The 15,827-nt window shown below is 36.9% G+C and overlaps 1 protein-coding gene across 5 annotated transcripts in view; it reads left to right on the top strand.

Moving 5' to 3' along the window:
• CERT1 (ceramide transporter 1) overlaps positions 1 to 15,827 on the top strand; it is a 76,411-nt gene that overhangs the window by 51,922 nt on the left and 8,662 nt on the right. For 4 of the 5 annotated variants that reach the window (XM_063319462.1, XM_063319461.1, XM_063319460.1 and 1 more), the window contains 9 exons: positions 124 to 281; positions 6,143 to 6,235; positions 7,686 to 7,772; positions 8,745 to 8,837; positions 9,409 to 9,486; positions 12,681 to 12,776; positions 13,412 to 13,544; positions 13,659 to 13,729; positions 15,033 to 15,161. In XM_063319462.1, the coding sequence (XP_063175532.1) occupies positions 124 to 281; positions 6,143 to 6,235; positions 7,686 to 7,772; positions 8,745 to 8,837; positions 9,409 to 9,486; positions 12,681 to 12,776; positions 13,412 to 13,544; positions 13,659 to 13,729; positions 15,033 to 15,161 (938 nt within the window). The remainder of the gene's footprint in view (positions 1 to 123; positions 282 to 6,142; positions 6,236 to 7,685; positions 7,773 to 8,744; positions 8,838 to 9,408; positions 9,487 to 12,680; positions 12,777 to 13,411; positions 13,545 to 13,658; positions 13,730 to 15,032; positions 15,162 to 15,827) is intronic. The other variant, XM_063319459.1, reaches the window with a different exon arrangement.

Genomic DNA, 15,827 nt, shown 5'->3' with positions numbered 1-15,827 from the left:
TTTTTATTTTAAATTAACTTTCTAGCCAGTCTATTTTCTTCAATTGTAATATAAAGCATACATGTAAAATGCTTGTTTTGAGTTAAAGGCAGCTGTCAGTGAATGATTCGTGTTTGTTTTTAGTGTTTCCGCATGTGACACCCAAAGGAATTAATGGCATAGACTTTAAAGGAGAAGCTATAACTTTCAAGGCAACTACTGCTGGAATCCTTGCTACACTCTCTCATTGTATTGAACTCATGGTAAAACGTGAAGAAAGCTGGCAAAAAAGGCTAGATAAGGTAAGATCATTTTCCTTTTGCTCTTATTGAACTTTAGCTTGAAGTTACAACTTCAAATGAGCTGTTAACTTTTTTCACAGGTAATGCGTTTATTTTTATATACAGCATTTATTAGTTTTAGGTGATTTCATTATTAGTCCCATAAAATGTTAAACCTTCATCCTGGCTGGTGTTATAGCAGTATTATTCATCATAGTCTTTCTTTTCCCAGCCCTTGTTCAGATAGTATTCATATATCTTTTATATTTATAGAGAACCTGACAGTATTCCATGGTAATAAGTGTATTGCTTGCAGCCTTCTAAAAGAGGCGTAATAATCCATGCTTGCAAAAGGATGTGCAAATCTCTGAAGTGTTTTAATTGTGATAAGAGATGGTGACAATACTGAGTAGAACAACCAGTTCTAACTTTAAATGTATCCTTAAGATACAATTATTTCACTTTCCTTTAGGAGATGGAAGAAGATTAAGTCATGTTTCATACTGACTGGTTAAACTTTTTAGGTATGTGGTAGTGGAACATCTGTTATTCTAATGGTGGTGATAGTTCACGCTAAGCCTACTCAACCACTGTAGCAACTCAAAAGGAGCAGTGTCTTCTCTCATGAGATATGCTGGAGGCATAGCTAGGTTTTACTTCAGGCTTTGATTTGTAGAATTCTGCCATCACTGGCTGGTGTCCTGTGCAGTCTTCTAGCTGTTGTCTCTTTTTTTTTTCATTTAATATGTTTCCATGTGGTGTATATCACACTTCAGATCTTACTCCATATGTTTTAGTGGTATGCAATTCAAAGAATGAAAGCATTCAGACAAAATACATCCATGTTTGAATCCTTGACCTCGGGTCATGTTTGTCCATATGTCAAAGACCTGGCACTGTCTAACTGTATTGCAACTTTTGTCAGTACCTTATTTGTTACTGCTTCATCTAAGTAGTTGGAGGAATTACAGTCAATCCAAGACCTGAAGCTTGTTCATAGGATCGTAGGGTAATTCAGGTTGGAGTAGAGACATCAAGAGGTCTCTCTCTCCAGCCTCCTGCTTAAAGGTAAGTTTGATATCAGACCAGGTTGCTCAGGGCTTTATTGGGCCTGGTTTCAGGTCTCCAAGGCTGGAGATGGCACACCTCTTCTGGGCAGCCTGTTCTGCTGCTCAGCTGTTACAGTGAAAAGTTTTTCCTTATCTAGCTGGAATAACTCTTACTCCAGTATCTGCTTATTGTTTTTCATCCTTCTACTATAGACTGCTGTGAAGAGTCTGGCTCAGTTTCTTTGTGACTTTCTTGGATGTATTGGAAGGCTACTATTAGGTCCTCCCACAAAAACCTTTTCTTCCCAGGCTGAGCAAACACAGTTCAGTTTTGTTGATCACTTTGCTTAGAGCATGGATGAAGTGACTTTTTCTTGCCCCTAGGTTAGTATACGTTAATGCAGAATAATATTTTAATATAGAACTTGAATTTGTTTAGATTAGTTACTTGTCACTTTTTTCTTCTTCTGTGGACAAACTTTAAAGCACTTGTTCTTAGATGCAAGTGATTAACAAATTCAAACCTAAATTTCACTTTAGGTCTCATGTGACTGATGCCTCATACAGCATGAGTAAATAAATTTTAAAGGGGGTCACAAGCTTATTTGGAGTTGTTTTCCCAGAAATTAAAATAGCAAAGTCTTCTAAAAACTTCGAGATTTTAAGTTGGTCTGTTTTGGTAGACTTGCAGCTCTTTAAAGTCATATTTGTCAAATTTTCTGGTGTTTACAGCACGTGCATTGTAATTCTCATAAAATTACTTTTTATTTGTATTCCCTAATTGCTAGCCTTTTGGAAGAGGAGATTTTTATTTAATAAAATAATACAGAATTGTGGTGGGCTAACCTTGGCTAACACCCAAATGCCCACATGGTTGCTCACCACCCATCCAGCAGGATTAGGGGGAAAAAATAGGATGAGAAAGCTCATGGGTCAGGAGAAAGACAGGGAGCTTGCTTACTGGTTCTTCTCATGGCAAGAACATTCTTGACTTGGGGAAGACCAATTCATTGCTGATAGAAAATAGATAGAATGTCCTTTCAAGTAGCTGTAGAGAGTGATGTAGTCTCCCCTCAGCCTCCTCTTCCTCAAACTAAACAGTCCCAGCTCCTTCAATCGCTCCTCATAAGATTTATTCTGCAGGCCCTTCACCAGCTTCATTGCCATGCTCTGCACTTGCTCCAGCACCTCAATCTCTCTCTTGTATTGAGGTGCCCAGAACTGGACACAATACTCAAGGTGTGGCCTCACCAGTGTTGAGTACAGGGGGACAATCACCTCCCTCCTTCTGCTGGTCACACTATTTCTAATACAAGCCAGGATGGCATTGGCCCTCTTGGCCACCTGGGCACACTGCTGGCTCATGGTCAGCCACTTGTCAATTAGAACCCCCAGGTTCTTTTCTGCCAGGCAGCTCTCCAGCCACACTTCCCCAAGCCTGTAGCGATACATGGGGTTGTTGTGGCCCAAGTGCAGGACCCGGCACTTGGCCTTGTTGAAGCTCATACCGTTAGCATTGGCCCATCGGTCCAATCTATCCAAGTCTCTCTGTAGAGCCTCCCTATCCTCATGTAGATCAACACTCCCACTTAGCTTCGTGTCATCTGCAAACTTGCTGATGTTACACTCTATGTCCTTATCAAGGTCATCAATAAAGATGTTAAACAGAAATGGTCCCAACACTGAGCCCTGAGGGACACCACTCGTGACCGGCCACCAGATGGATATAACTCCATTGACCACCACTCTTTGGGACCGCCCATCCAGCCAGTGCTTGATCCAGCAGATCGTATGCTCATCCAGGCCATGAGCCGCCAGTTTTTCCATGAGAATTCTATGGGGGACAGTGTCAAATGCTTTTTGAAAAGTCTAGGGAGACAATGTCCACAGCCTTTCCCTCATCCAATAATCGGGTCATCTTGCCATAGAAGGAGATCAGGTTTGTCAGGCAGGACCTGCCTTTCCTAAACCCGTGCTGACTAGGCGTGATCCCCTGCTTGTCCATTATATGACTTGTAATGGCACTCAAGGTGATCTGCTCCATAACTATGGGCCTAAGCAAAAAACATTACTCTCTTAATCTGTTAAATAGATGTGGGAGGAGATTGGTGTTGATCTTTGTACTTTTGTTTTTCTTGGATATATGTGTAAACTGCTCTGAAAAGGGTGTAAATATTGTGAGGTGATGAAGTTCAGAATACCTTCTCTAAGAGAGATTAGAGGGGAAAATCACATTAAGTTGGAGCAGCTGTTTGTGTTTAAGTTCTAGCTTGGAGGGTTTTAGAGCTCTTGTAAGTCTGTCCAGTGGCTGTAAAAGACCATCTAGCAGATTCATGCCACCAGCTCTGTGCTGTGCAGGTTTGTCACAGGAAGTGTCAGTGGCTAAAATCAATGGGTGTTTTACAAGTAGTGTTAAGTGCCAGTGTGATCCAGCTCACTCTCCTTTCCAGCCTCCTCACTCCAGTAACTTCAGAACTACCTACTGCTACTTACCAGCAGCACACATTGGCGATCAGTAAGAGTCCTGCTACCTCACAAAATTATACAGCCTCCATCTTGTAGAGGGTTAGCTTAGCCTGAAGAGGCAAGATAGATTCATGTCTGCTGAACTCGAGACAAGCATGTTTCAAAATTATAGCTGTCCTAAAAAATGTCTCGTGTTAAAAAAAGCTCAAGTCAGTAGAATTTGTTGGATCTGGAGGTGACTACAGTTTGTCTAGAGATGAGTACAGTGTTATGAAGTGAGTATCTTTCTCTATAACCCCATTTTATTTTAAAATAAAAGGAGTTTAAGTTACATTCTGAAGGTTGGAAACTATTTCTAAACCTTTAAAAACAAGAAATTATTATAAAAACATATTTTAATTTTTAAGGAGACTGCTAAAATAATGAACTTAACAATTATAATTTTAGAATTCTGTATTTAGTTTTCTTTCTGTTACCAAAGCAGTCAGATGTCCAGAATAAAATTAATACAAAAGCATGTAATGTTATCTAAAGGTAATTGCTTTGCTTTTGACCTTTTACTCTTGAGCTTAACTTTTTATTTTTCCAGTGCAGTATATTTTTCAGTGTGAGCCACTTCATTGTATTTTAAAATAGACTTTTCTTAAAATGGATAAACAAATAAATAATTTAATATCTTGTATTTGGCCCACTGTTTTATTTGCAATGAAATCATTGTAAGGATGTTTTTTGTTGTCTTGACTGCAATATTTTTTTCTACTCTTGTTTCCTTTGGTCTTACTAGTTGTTATTAACAAGCAAACTTACCTTCTGAACATTAAATTTTACCTTAAGATTAACATGTGTAGATAGCTTATTCTGTTCACCTTTGACAACTGTAACTGAAATGATGATTAAATTTTAGAGTTTTAATACACCAGTAATTTTTCTGCTATGCAGTCAAACAGTTTCCCAGTTCCTGCCTTTTTTAATGTTGTTGCCAAGAAAAGCTGGCAGATTTGGAGAGTTGTGTTTTGACACATGTGAATTATCACTAGCTTGCAGATTGAAATACAGAAAGTGTGGGGATTTGGGGCAAGTGGGAGGAGGAATTGTGTTTTATTTTGTTTCTTTGTTTTTTATTTTCCATTCAAAGTGTTCTGGTAAAACTTCTGTGGTTTCTCTCTGACTTATACTCAAGTCATGCTTTACACATCTTCAGGACTCTTCAGTTACTTTCAGAAAAGATAAATGTGCAAATTTTGTTAAATGTGTTAGCAGTTATTGCCTCTGACGGTTTCCGAAGGGAAAAGGCTATGTTCACACATAAAGACAATACTGTCTTCATTTTTTTTACTAAGATTTTTTTCTATGGAAAACTATACTACTTTTTTTTTTTTTACATCAGAACTGTTGGCTTACTTTTCAAACTTTTCATTAGAAACTGGAAAGTGTGTTCCAGAGTGAATGTTATCACTAAATTCACAGTTGTAAAACTCAGCCTTTCAGCATTGCTTAAGGCTTTGCCACTGAATCTTTAAAGTTCAGATTGGGTTGCTGAATAATTATGCTCATGTCTGCAAGAATGAGTAGTGTCTGGTGTCCAATTGTCACTATAAAACTTAACTTTCTTCCGCCTGAAGTGATTCTGAAAGGGGACGGGGAAACATCTTGAGTGTTAAAGCTGAATTCTGCAAGAATTTCAGATTTTTTTATAGCTTTTTCACTGAGAATATCTAGAAGTATGTAGAATTTACAGAGGAAATATTAGACTTACTCTGATTTTGGCGTTACTACCTTTTTATTCAAAATATACAATAATATAGACACCATCAGTGGCTGTAGTACAGCCCCACACGTATTATGGGAGAATGATGTTGTTAATCTCTGCATGGAGTTCACAAAATGATTCACATTGATCCTATGCGAGCTAATTATAGATACAAAGTTACACACTGTGACTCATTAGTATCTCACCATGTTCAACAAGTTAGCTTTTTACCAGTCTTACTTTTCACCCTTTATTACCACTGCTGAAGCATCTGTGTCAAGGAGTTTTATATAAACTGTCAGTCAGCTACAAAAATCTGACCCTCAGTCAACCATGAATAGCTATGCCTAAACCAGATACCAGTTTTTACATGCTGATCTAGTTTCTTCCACATGACTTCAAGAAGGTATCCTCAAGGTAGCTAGCTCCCCAGGCTTTGTATTGTATATGCGTGTTTATGAGCACATGTAATGCATGCATGCAAATGAATTCTAAAAATCAGCAGCTTTGTAACTGTTACTTGTGAAAAAATTACACTGGTCATTGCATTTATTGACATGTTGACTATTATCAGTCAATACATTCTCACCACATGAAACGATCGTGTAATTTTACAGGAGACAGAGAAAAGGAGAAGAATTGAAGAAGCATACAAAAATGCTGTGACAGAACTGAAGAAGAAGTCCCACTTTGGAGGGCCAGACTATGAGGTACAAATTTTGCTTTTGAAATTTTTAAAAACACTATGACTTTTAAAGATTGCTTTGTTTCTCAAAGGGGGAAAAGAGATTTGTAACTCGGGGTGTTTTGCTTGTGCAAGTGTGTTCATGTCACTTTTCTTGGAAACTGAAACTGTATGAAGAATCTCAGTCCCTAATTTTAGAACGGTGGTCTGTCTTCACCTCAGGCTTCCATGTTCTGCTTTTGTCTAAAGCACTTTGCTTACAGATATTTCTGCTGATTTTCGGTTGTTCCTCTTGTACACTTGATTCTGCTTATGTGCAATAGTTTTGTACTTTCCCTTTTTAATGGTTCAGCTGTATAGATATGTAAAGCAAATAGGAAAACCCTGACTACAGAGGCAGGCCTGGAGTCTGAAGTTTGACTTGAATTGATTTTTAACTTGTCACTGCCACTTGAAATTTTAGGTTCACAAATTCAGTGATTTTTTTTTTTAGGTACCTTTCATCTGTTAAATTACATATTTCAGCAGCTTCCTCCTCCATGAGCTATTTAGTCAAATGCTAAGACTCTTAAACCACCTTCTAAAGAATAATGTAAGCTAGTGCACCTATAATACAGTTTGCATAATTTTTAGGAACTTGACCCTTTCACGTACATTAATCAAACATGTTTCTACTTACAAATCATAGCCTGAGAAATAGTACTTATATGTTGAAATATTTAAAAGATACTTGAGCTTAAGTTCTGTGTTGTGGCTGAAGCATACACTGTAAAAGAAAAGGATAAGAAGTTGGACTTTGTCTCCCTGGTTATGAACCCAGCTTCTTCTCCCAAGGATCCTTGATGTAAAGTACTTTTTTGAAATTTGCTGTACCCGTTTGTTTTACAATACAGTAAAAGCAGTAAACCCGATTTTCTGAAATTACCATTTTACTTAGACTCAAGTTTTTAATAGTTGACTCAGCTCTACCTGCTGTTGAGTGTTAAACTCTTCTTTCCAAGAATTTTCAATAAAGATCCCCAGAATTTTGTCTTCTCTTGTAAAGTTTTGAGCACATACCTGAAATCCACCTTAAGGCACTAAAATACTGGGAAGGAGTCTAACTACACAATTATGTTAATATGTATACTTTACTGACACACTGTAAACATTTTTAAGAGAAGATATGTGTTAATTAAAACCTAAACTGTTGTCAAAACATATTGACACTGTTACTCAGTTTCCTGTTTTGTTTTTTTTTTTTCTTTATACAACTATCCCTAAATTGTAGTTAGAGGGTGTAACTTCCTTCAGCAAGTAGGGTTTTTAGAGGAATTGTAGTCTAAGAATATTGGTGAAAATATTTGATGTCTGTAGAAGAAATTTGCTTCCATCAGTTATATGCATAATGCATCAATATATATTTCTAAAATTAAACTGAAGTGGAACTCTTACATCTCCAAAATTTTGAACTATTTTTGTTTCTTATGCTCTAGGAGGGTCCTAATAGTCTGATTAATGAAGAAGAATTCTTTGATGCTGTTGAAGCTGCTCTCGATAGACAGGATAAAATGGAAGAACAGGTAGAAAAAATACTTTTAAAATGTCTTAATGATGGGCACTTCATAGGAGACTTCTGTGACTTAAACTCAGTCCTGGGGTGCATCTCCTGAAGCCCTAATATTTTATTCTGACACTGACAAGGAGAATTAATTTAATATTTTTTACAGTTAAATATTGTTGCTTAACACTAATTTTGAGAAAGTGACTTCACAGCTTACGTAGAAAGCATAGTATAAGTGTTAAGCTAATTGAGTGTTCTAGTTTCTAATTCCTAAATGAGTGTCCTGTATAAAACTTATCTTTGTATGTAACTGATGCCCTGTGCAATGAGAATATCAAACACTGCAGCTATCTTAAAACCTAATTGCTGCTCTGAAGTTTCTTTTGACTCTAGCAGTATGTGAAATAGGAAGGACGTAGTTCTGTTGGTGTTTATTTCTGTTTAAAAAAATATGTAGGCCATGCCTACTTCTCTAACTCATTTCTTGCCTAGACTTCATGACAAGGATCAAAAAGGGATAAGATGCATGTGAGGAAATATATAGAATATGGGAACATATAGCAGTATATAAAATGAGAGGGAATAAAGTGGTGCATCCTTTGTCTTAAAAGTGTTTAGGCTTATGAATATAGTGAATATGAATAGTTGGTTAAGAATTAAAAGACTTTCTAGTGGGCATATAGTACCCAACAGAATTTACCTATGTAAAAGTTTTAGCTATGTAAAAGTTTTGAGTGACTGCTGCACTACTACACGGGTCCTTAATGCTGCTGATCTGTTTTCCTTAATTCAGAAATAGATCTTGAAGTATAGACAAATTCAGTGTTCAGGTCCATTCACTTACGGAGAATTCCAGCAGGATGACAGCCTCATGCCTGTCATGGACAGCATTAGTTGTTGTAGCCACTATGTAGATTGAGGATGACTCACTCTGTTTCATAGCCCACCCAGTAGCAGCTGACTACTAATAATTAAACCTATTTTGTTCCAGTCCCAAAGTGAAAAGGTCAGATTACACTGGCCAACATCCTTACCTTCTGGAGATGCGTATTCTGCTGTGGGGACTCATAGATTTGTCCAAAAGGTAAGGTATTTCTTTTGATCTCCTCTGAATAATGGGGTGACCTGTGATATTTCTATATAATATTTTGTATGGGTAAGTGAGATCTTTTTCTTTAGGTGTTTCTAGTAGCTTTCAATGGTTTAATTTTCAAATAAAGTAGCTGGAATTGGAGAAGGACTGTTTTCTATCTTGGCTCAAAAGATACTGATTTAAGTATCTGTTTAGAATACTCTTGACTTGTATCAAGCTTGTCAGTAAAGAAAACATCCCAACTTGCTAACCTCAGTGTTTTTAAGATACCTTCACCAAAATTAATTTAATTGATTTTGTGTAAAAAAAAAAAAAAAATAAAAAAAAAAATCCAGACACTTGTATCAGGATCAGTTGACTAGAAACACTATGCTCCTCTCAGGGCTACATTGGGAGCATAATACATAATAGGTGCATGAAATCAGCATTCTCTGCTGTGCTTGCTGCTTATGGTGCTTTTGTTTTCCTTTTCTTCATTATCTTGTGCTTGCAAGTTGGTACTGAATGCTCTGTTGTGCCTTTGTTCTGATTACTTGGTTTTTTCTTTGTCTGTCTCTGGTAGCCCTATAGTCGCTCTTCCTCCATGTCTTCCATTGATCTAGTCAGTGCCTCTGATGATGTTCACAGATTCAGCGCCCAGGTACTGTATTAATGTGTAGAGTGGGGGTTGCATATCTTTGCTGTATTTCATCCTCTTCTCTAGAACCTGGGTTTTTCTGTTACATAAATCACTGCTTGCTTTAAATTAGTACGTTGAGACAAACAAAGGAGTTCTCTATTCCTGTACTAAATGATTGTCTTTTTACATCCAGCTTGCATGCATATCAGTTGTGCAGAGGCCCAAATCTTGTGAAACTGTTGGATTTAATTCAGTAGTTTTAATAAAAATGCCTACAATTTTAAAATTTCGCATTTCTGTTTATAATAAAAGTAGAATAACACCTGTTTTGTGTGGGCTGGAGATGGTATTTGCTGCAAATTGGATAGTTTTTCTTGCTTTTAAAGCAAAGGTTTGATTTTAGTCTTTAATGTTTCTTTGTAGTGACGTTAAGATACTAAACATTAAGGTTCACGATTACCATTTTTTACCTCTAAGACCTTTCAGTAATAAAAGTAGTTGTAAAGTATGTTGACAAACAAGATTGTGGGTATGAGAATTTTTCTATCTGTTCACTTATCCTTCAGAAAATATCTGACATCCTGAATATGTCAATGTAGTCATAGTGACATATTCCAGTAATGTGCAAAATTACTGTAGGTGCTTGTTCTGAAGATGACAGTTTAGAGTAGAATTAGGTACGTGACTTCATGTGTTTGTGCTTTAGTCTCAAAAAAAGTTGTTCGGACACGGCATTCATGCCATTAGTTTCCTTCTGCTGTGGTCCATATGTGATTGTGAATACGGAACTTCCTTCTGGGATCTGTTATTTTGGGGGGTTTTTCTAGATTAATAACTAACACAGCACACAACCTGCTTTTTCAAACAGAAGGAATGGATTTTGTTTTGATTAACAGAGCTTGGAATTTTACCACCTGTAGACCTTGCTACCAGCTGTATGAGCAGGACCCTTACACTTAAGGACTTGCTTATTGGACTGAATACCCAACACTTGCCTCGACCTTTTGCAGTCAGTTCATTTCTGGAATTTGAACTTATTGCAAGAGGAAAAGTATGCAGGTCATACTGCACAACACCGATATATGGTCATCTACTGGTACTCCAGCAGTCAAGCCAGTTTTTCAAGTTTCCTTTTGTCTGGGAGGAGGGGGGGAATCAATTGATTCCAAAAATGGGAACTAGTTGTCTGTCAGGCAATTGCTACATGGGCAGTTAAATATAAGGGAAACTGATAGTTGCCAAAATATGTGAGACTCCTCATTTTCACCTCTTCTATGCCTCTAATAATATTAGTGCATTCATATGATAAATGTGAGTATCAGAGCATTAGTGTGGCTGAAAACCATTTAAAAACAAATCTGAGGTAGACCAGTTCCTTATCACAATAACACAAATTGAGGTTAAGGATCAGAATCAAATGGACTGGAGTCACGCTGTTGCTCTTTTCAGCTGCTGAATGGATGGATAGTATGCAGAAGTTATTACTGAGTGTCTTTGAATGCAATTTCAAGGTAATGAACTCACTGCAGAAAGGATGATCTTCTTAACCTATGGGAAACTAATCTCCCCACACACACCCCCAAATAATTTCCCTAGAACAAATTTTTGCCAGATCAACAAGTCAGTCCACCTGCTCTGGAGCTTCATTGCTACTGAACAAGCAGGTGAAGAACAACAGAGCATGAAAAGAAAAGCAGCACACCTTCTATTGCTGGCAACCTGCTCTGGACTTTATTAATATGAAATTGGCCTGTGTCCACAGGCTGAGGACTTGGCTATTGGAAAGGCAAGCTAATATCATGATTCTGAATACTGTGACTTCATTCATACGAAGGGAATTTTGGTATCAGTAAAAGGTCAGGTAGAAACTTGCAGCCTTGTTTTAAGATTGAGAAGTGTAACGTATTCTGACGGGAACTGGTTCTTCAGTGTGCCTCTAGAAAGACATTGATTTGTCTCTGCCAGTTGAGTGGGAGGCTGTGGGCTTAAAACATTGTAGGTGTTTTGCAGATCGCTTTCTTTTAAAGGACTATTAGATTTTAAAGTAGACTGAGCTGTTCTGAGGGCCTTTAAAGTGAAGAACTTTCCACTTAATATTCAGTCCAAGGCTGCGTGGCATACAAGTTACAAGTATATTTGCAGACTTAATGGGTTCAGGCTATTAATTTTGTGATTGCACACTTCATCTAGGAATCTTTATGTTGATCAATTAACTAACCTTTGCCTGTAGTGCTTTTCCTTATTCAAAAAAAAAAGGTATGTCTAGTAATTCAGTAAAATATTGTTGATCCGTGGACTTATTTGTTGTGACAAGTTTTAGTAGTCACCTACCTTTTGGGTGTAAAAAGCTACTGAAGTGTTTCCATATTTGTAAACATTACATGGCAATGGATACCTTATATTTTTTCTTCTATTTTTATTTGGAGGAGAGTGGGATTTGGAAAGGGGTGGGGAACCAAAGAAACAGAGTAAGACTGTAGATTTTAGAATAAAAATCCTCTTTCAGTCCCAGCAGCCGTTTTCCTGCACATTATATGAAATGAAAAAAAAAATGACATTCACATAGCTTGATAAAAATACATCAACTATTTGGCCTTTAAGAAAAGTGCACAACTGTCCAGCTAATAATTTTTAAATTAGTATTTTATAATTGTACAGTCAGTCTATTTCCTTAACTCTTTTGAATGTAAGCATTTCTGTTCTTTCTTTCTAGCTGGCAACTGTGCAAAGATGCTCATAAAACAGAATAGACATGCTTTGCTCATAACTGTTTCCTTCGCTGCTCTTCCAATGTGACTTTTAATACTCATTCACTTGTATTCACCCCCCTACTGTTGCTCACTTTTGAATGCTCTTTAGTGAATATCTCACGGCACATTGCAATTCTATTTAGAGACACTTGAAGTAAGTTCCTATATGCTCAACTAAAACTATTTTAGGTAGAAATAGGGAGTTTTCACAGTTTAGAGGTGCAAAGGAAGGATAGCAAGTACCCATAAAGAATGAAGCTGGAAGCTGAGTCAAGATTTTGGCTTTTGTTTCTGAAGGCCAAAAGTATCTGCTTGTTCTTAGCTTCTAATAGGAAGCTCTGTTGTCCAAATTCAGCTCCTGCACAGGATTTGAAGTATTGACTTGTGGCTTCCAATATTGTATAGTCTCTGCCCAAGAAGATGGAAGGAATGAGTTAAAAATGTGTATTTTTTTTTCCTTTAAAGGTGGAAGAGATGGTACAAAACCATATGACATATTCCTTGCAAGATGTAGGAGGAGATGCCAATTGGCAGCTAGTGGTAGAAGAAGGAGAAATGAAGGTAAATGTTTGTGGTTTTTTTAATTGATATAAGATGATATGCTGTGAAGACAGATACTTTCAGTCTGGTGGATTTGGCAGTGTTAGGTTTACAGTTGGACTCGATCTTAAGGGTCTTTTCCAACTGAAATGATTCCGTGATTCTCTGGGAATACAATCACTCAGCAACTCATGCTGTTAAAAATTCTCTCTGAAAATAGCATTAAGTAGGACTGGAGTCCACAAGAGCTGTGGCTTCTAATGTATTTATTCATACAAAATCCTGTGTAACTTTTGCAATAGCTTTGTCTTTGCAGATTCCTTTCTTGTTCTCTGCTACTTAAAATTTGGTATCAAAGTTACTATGTTGGCTGCTCTACTGTGCTTGTATGGATCCTCATGCATAGTGGTAAATAAGATAGCTTAATCATTTTTGGAGTAGAGATTCTTAAAGTACTGGTATTTTAATGTCAGTTGCCATGTAAGAATGTTTGCTTTGGTAGTTAGCAGAGAACGCTGGCATGGCAAATTATTCATGTATTAGTCTTCTAGGTAAGTGGGTTTTTTTAAAAAAAAAACCTGACATTGTAAACAATTAAAACGTGAACAGTTTTAACAGTTTCTGCCCTACATTTCTTTCTTTGTATTTGGCTATAGGTATACAGAAGAGAGGTGGAAGAGAATGGAATAGTTTTAGATCCATTGAAAGCAACCCATGCTGTTAAAGGGGTAACAGGGCATGAAGTTTGCCACTACTTCTGGAATGTTGATGTTCGTAATGACTGGGAAAGTAAGGAATTGGTTCTTAAGCTTTGAATGTTTGTCAGCAAATATATTTTGTAACATTGACCTAATACCTGTGCTTGTTTACTGATGGATTTTTTTCCCCCCCCTCCTCTTTTAGCAACAATTGAAAATTTCCATGTTGTGGAAAATTTAGCTGATAATGCAATCATCATTTACCAGACACATAAGGTAATAATACTTTAGCCATATGCATACCTGAGACAGTCTGAGGCATATGTGTTCTAATCTTATTCTGAATACTTTAATGACTTAACAACTTAAAATACTGTTCAAAACAACAGTTCAGAACAAGTTCTCTATTAAACTGCAACTTTGTCAATTTCTCAAACTTGTCTTGATTGTATAATTGATTGTGCATGTGTCTGATAGAGCTTCTAATAAAGAATGAGGACTGGTTTTAATCTCTAAATACGTCACTGCCAGCAAGGCAAGAGTCATCTAAAGCAAAGTGAGGCAATAAATCAACACTGACTACAAGGAAGAGGCCTATGCCACACTATCGTGTGTTTTGTTGCAATAATGCAAGCTAATGTTGACCACAATCAGTTAGCATACAGATCTGCATTATGAGGTGGTATAATTGCTGGTACAGCATTTGTTTTTGTAACGTTATTATGTCCCCCCCCAACCAGTTCTAAATTTACTAAAATGTTCATTTGAAGTGTATCTCAAGAACTGTAACTTACAGGTTCAAAAAATGGGAATGAAGTGCACAGATTCATCTTTAATCTTGCATGATTCCAAGTACAAATGTACTCAAATATTAAACCAAATATTTTTCTTTGACAATTTTACCAATAATGTGGTTACCTTAGAACTTCTGTAACAGAGGACTTGTGATTTTTGAGTAAGAAAATTGTGAAAACTGTATGGTGTCGTGGTAAAAGCTAGACTTCCCGCCCCCAATTTGAGTGTCAGGAAAATGGCTTTTGTATATTTTCTTATTTTATCATTTTGCTTCTAAAACTTTCTCTTAGATAATATCAGTTTACCATATCTGTCTTAGTGAAGTAGTAGCTTTTTGAAATAATATTTGTTTTAGATATTTCTTAACCTGTCTCTCTCTGGATACATAAGTAACTGTAGATGCATCTATTTGTACTTAACCACTAGTTCAGTTTGTAGCTTACAAGTATTAACTAAAATGTAGAGGTTGAGGGAATGGGAGGGGAAGTGCTTCATCCTGTTTGTGTACTGAAAAAGTCACTGCAGTTGCGCTTTCTGCATTTCAAAGGCCTTAAACTTTTGCCTTAATTTTCTTAAAATTAAGCATAACCATATAACCTGATACGCATCTGTACAACAGCTGTGTTCTGTTTCAGTTTTGAAAATGAAATTCCTAACTTGAAGAAACTTTTACTTAAATAACATGACTGACCTGGTTTGCCTTGCTTGTTTTTTCTTTACCTAAGGATAGTAAGTACTTAATTTGCAAAACTGGAAAAGCTTATATTCCGGTGTTTCTCTGCAGAGGGTGTGGCCAGCTTCTCAAAGGGATGTGCTGTATTTGTCTGCCATCAGAAAGATACCAGCATTCAGTGAAAATGATCCTGAAACATGGATTGTGTGCAATTTCTCTGTGGAACATGACAGTGCTCCTGTAAGTATTATTTTCATTCTATCGAGTTCTGCTTTTAATGTGCATGTGCACTACTAGCGTGAGGGAGGTGGGGGTGTTACACAAAAATACAGTTTATTTAAACCAGGTGATACAATGACCTGATGAAGGCAATCTGAGCCAAAAGCTTTCTTGCCTTATCTCAACAGTTGACAGATCTAAGGTGTTGCAGCAGAACGGAAGCAAAATTTCTGGAGATGTGAAAACGTTTTTAAAAATTGAGGTTATTTTTTATGGAATCAAATCAATAACTCTTGCATATTGTCAGATGTAGGAGTAGGCTTGTATAATTGTAGATGTGGAATCTGTTAAACCTCTGTCTTACAAAGTTCTGCCTTGGTTCTGTCAGATAGTAGCAATGATTGTTTTCTTTGGAGTATTTATCTGCTGATTGCTATGCCATAGACTGCTTTACAAGGGAAGAGTTACTAACTGATATTTGCAAATGCTGATGCATTATTCTTTAAATGTTTTGTGACTTATTTGTTACAATAATTGAAGTAATTCACTTGTATGTATTAAGCAAGCAGAAACCTGAGATTCAGGCATTTTGGTTTAACCCTTTCCCTATTCACTATGTACCTTTTCATTTCACTCACATTCTTGTTACATCCATGTAGTGCTAGAATGCAAACTCTCAGAAGCACG

The sequence above is a fragment of the Chroicocephalus ridibundus genome, chromosome Z (genome assembly GCF_963924245.1).
Source record: "Chroicocephalus ridibundus chromosome Z, bChrRid1.1, whole genome shotgun sequence".
NCBI lineage: Eukaryota > Metazoa > Chordata > Aves > Charadriiformes > Laridae > Chroicocephalus > Chroicocephalus ridibundus.
This window is presented reverse-complemented; position numbering and strand designations above follow the sequence as displayed.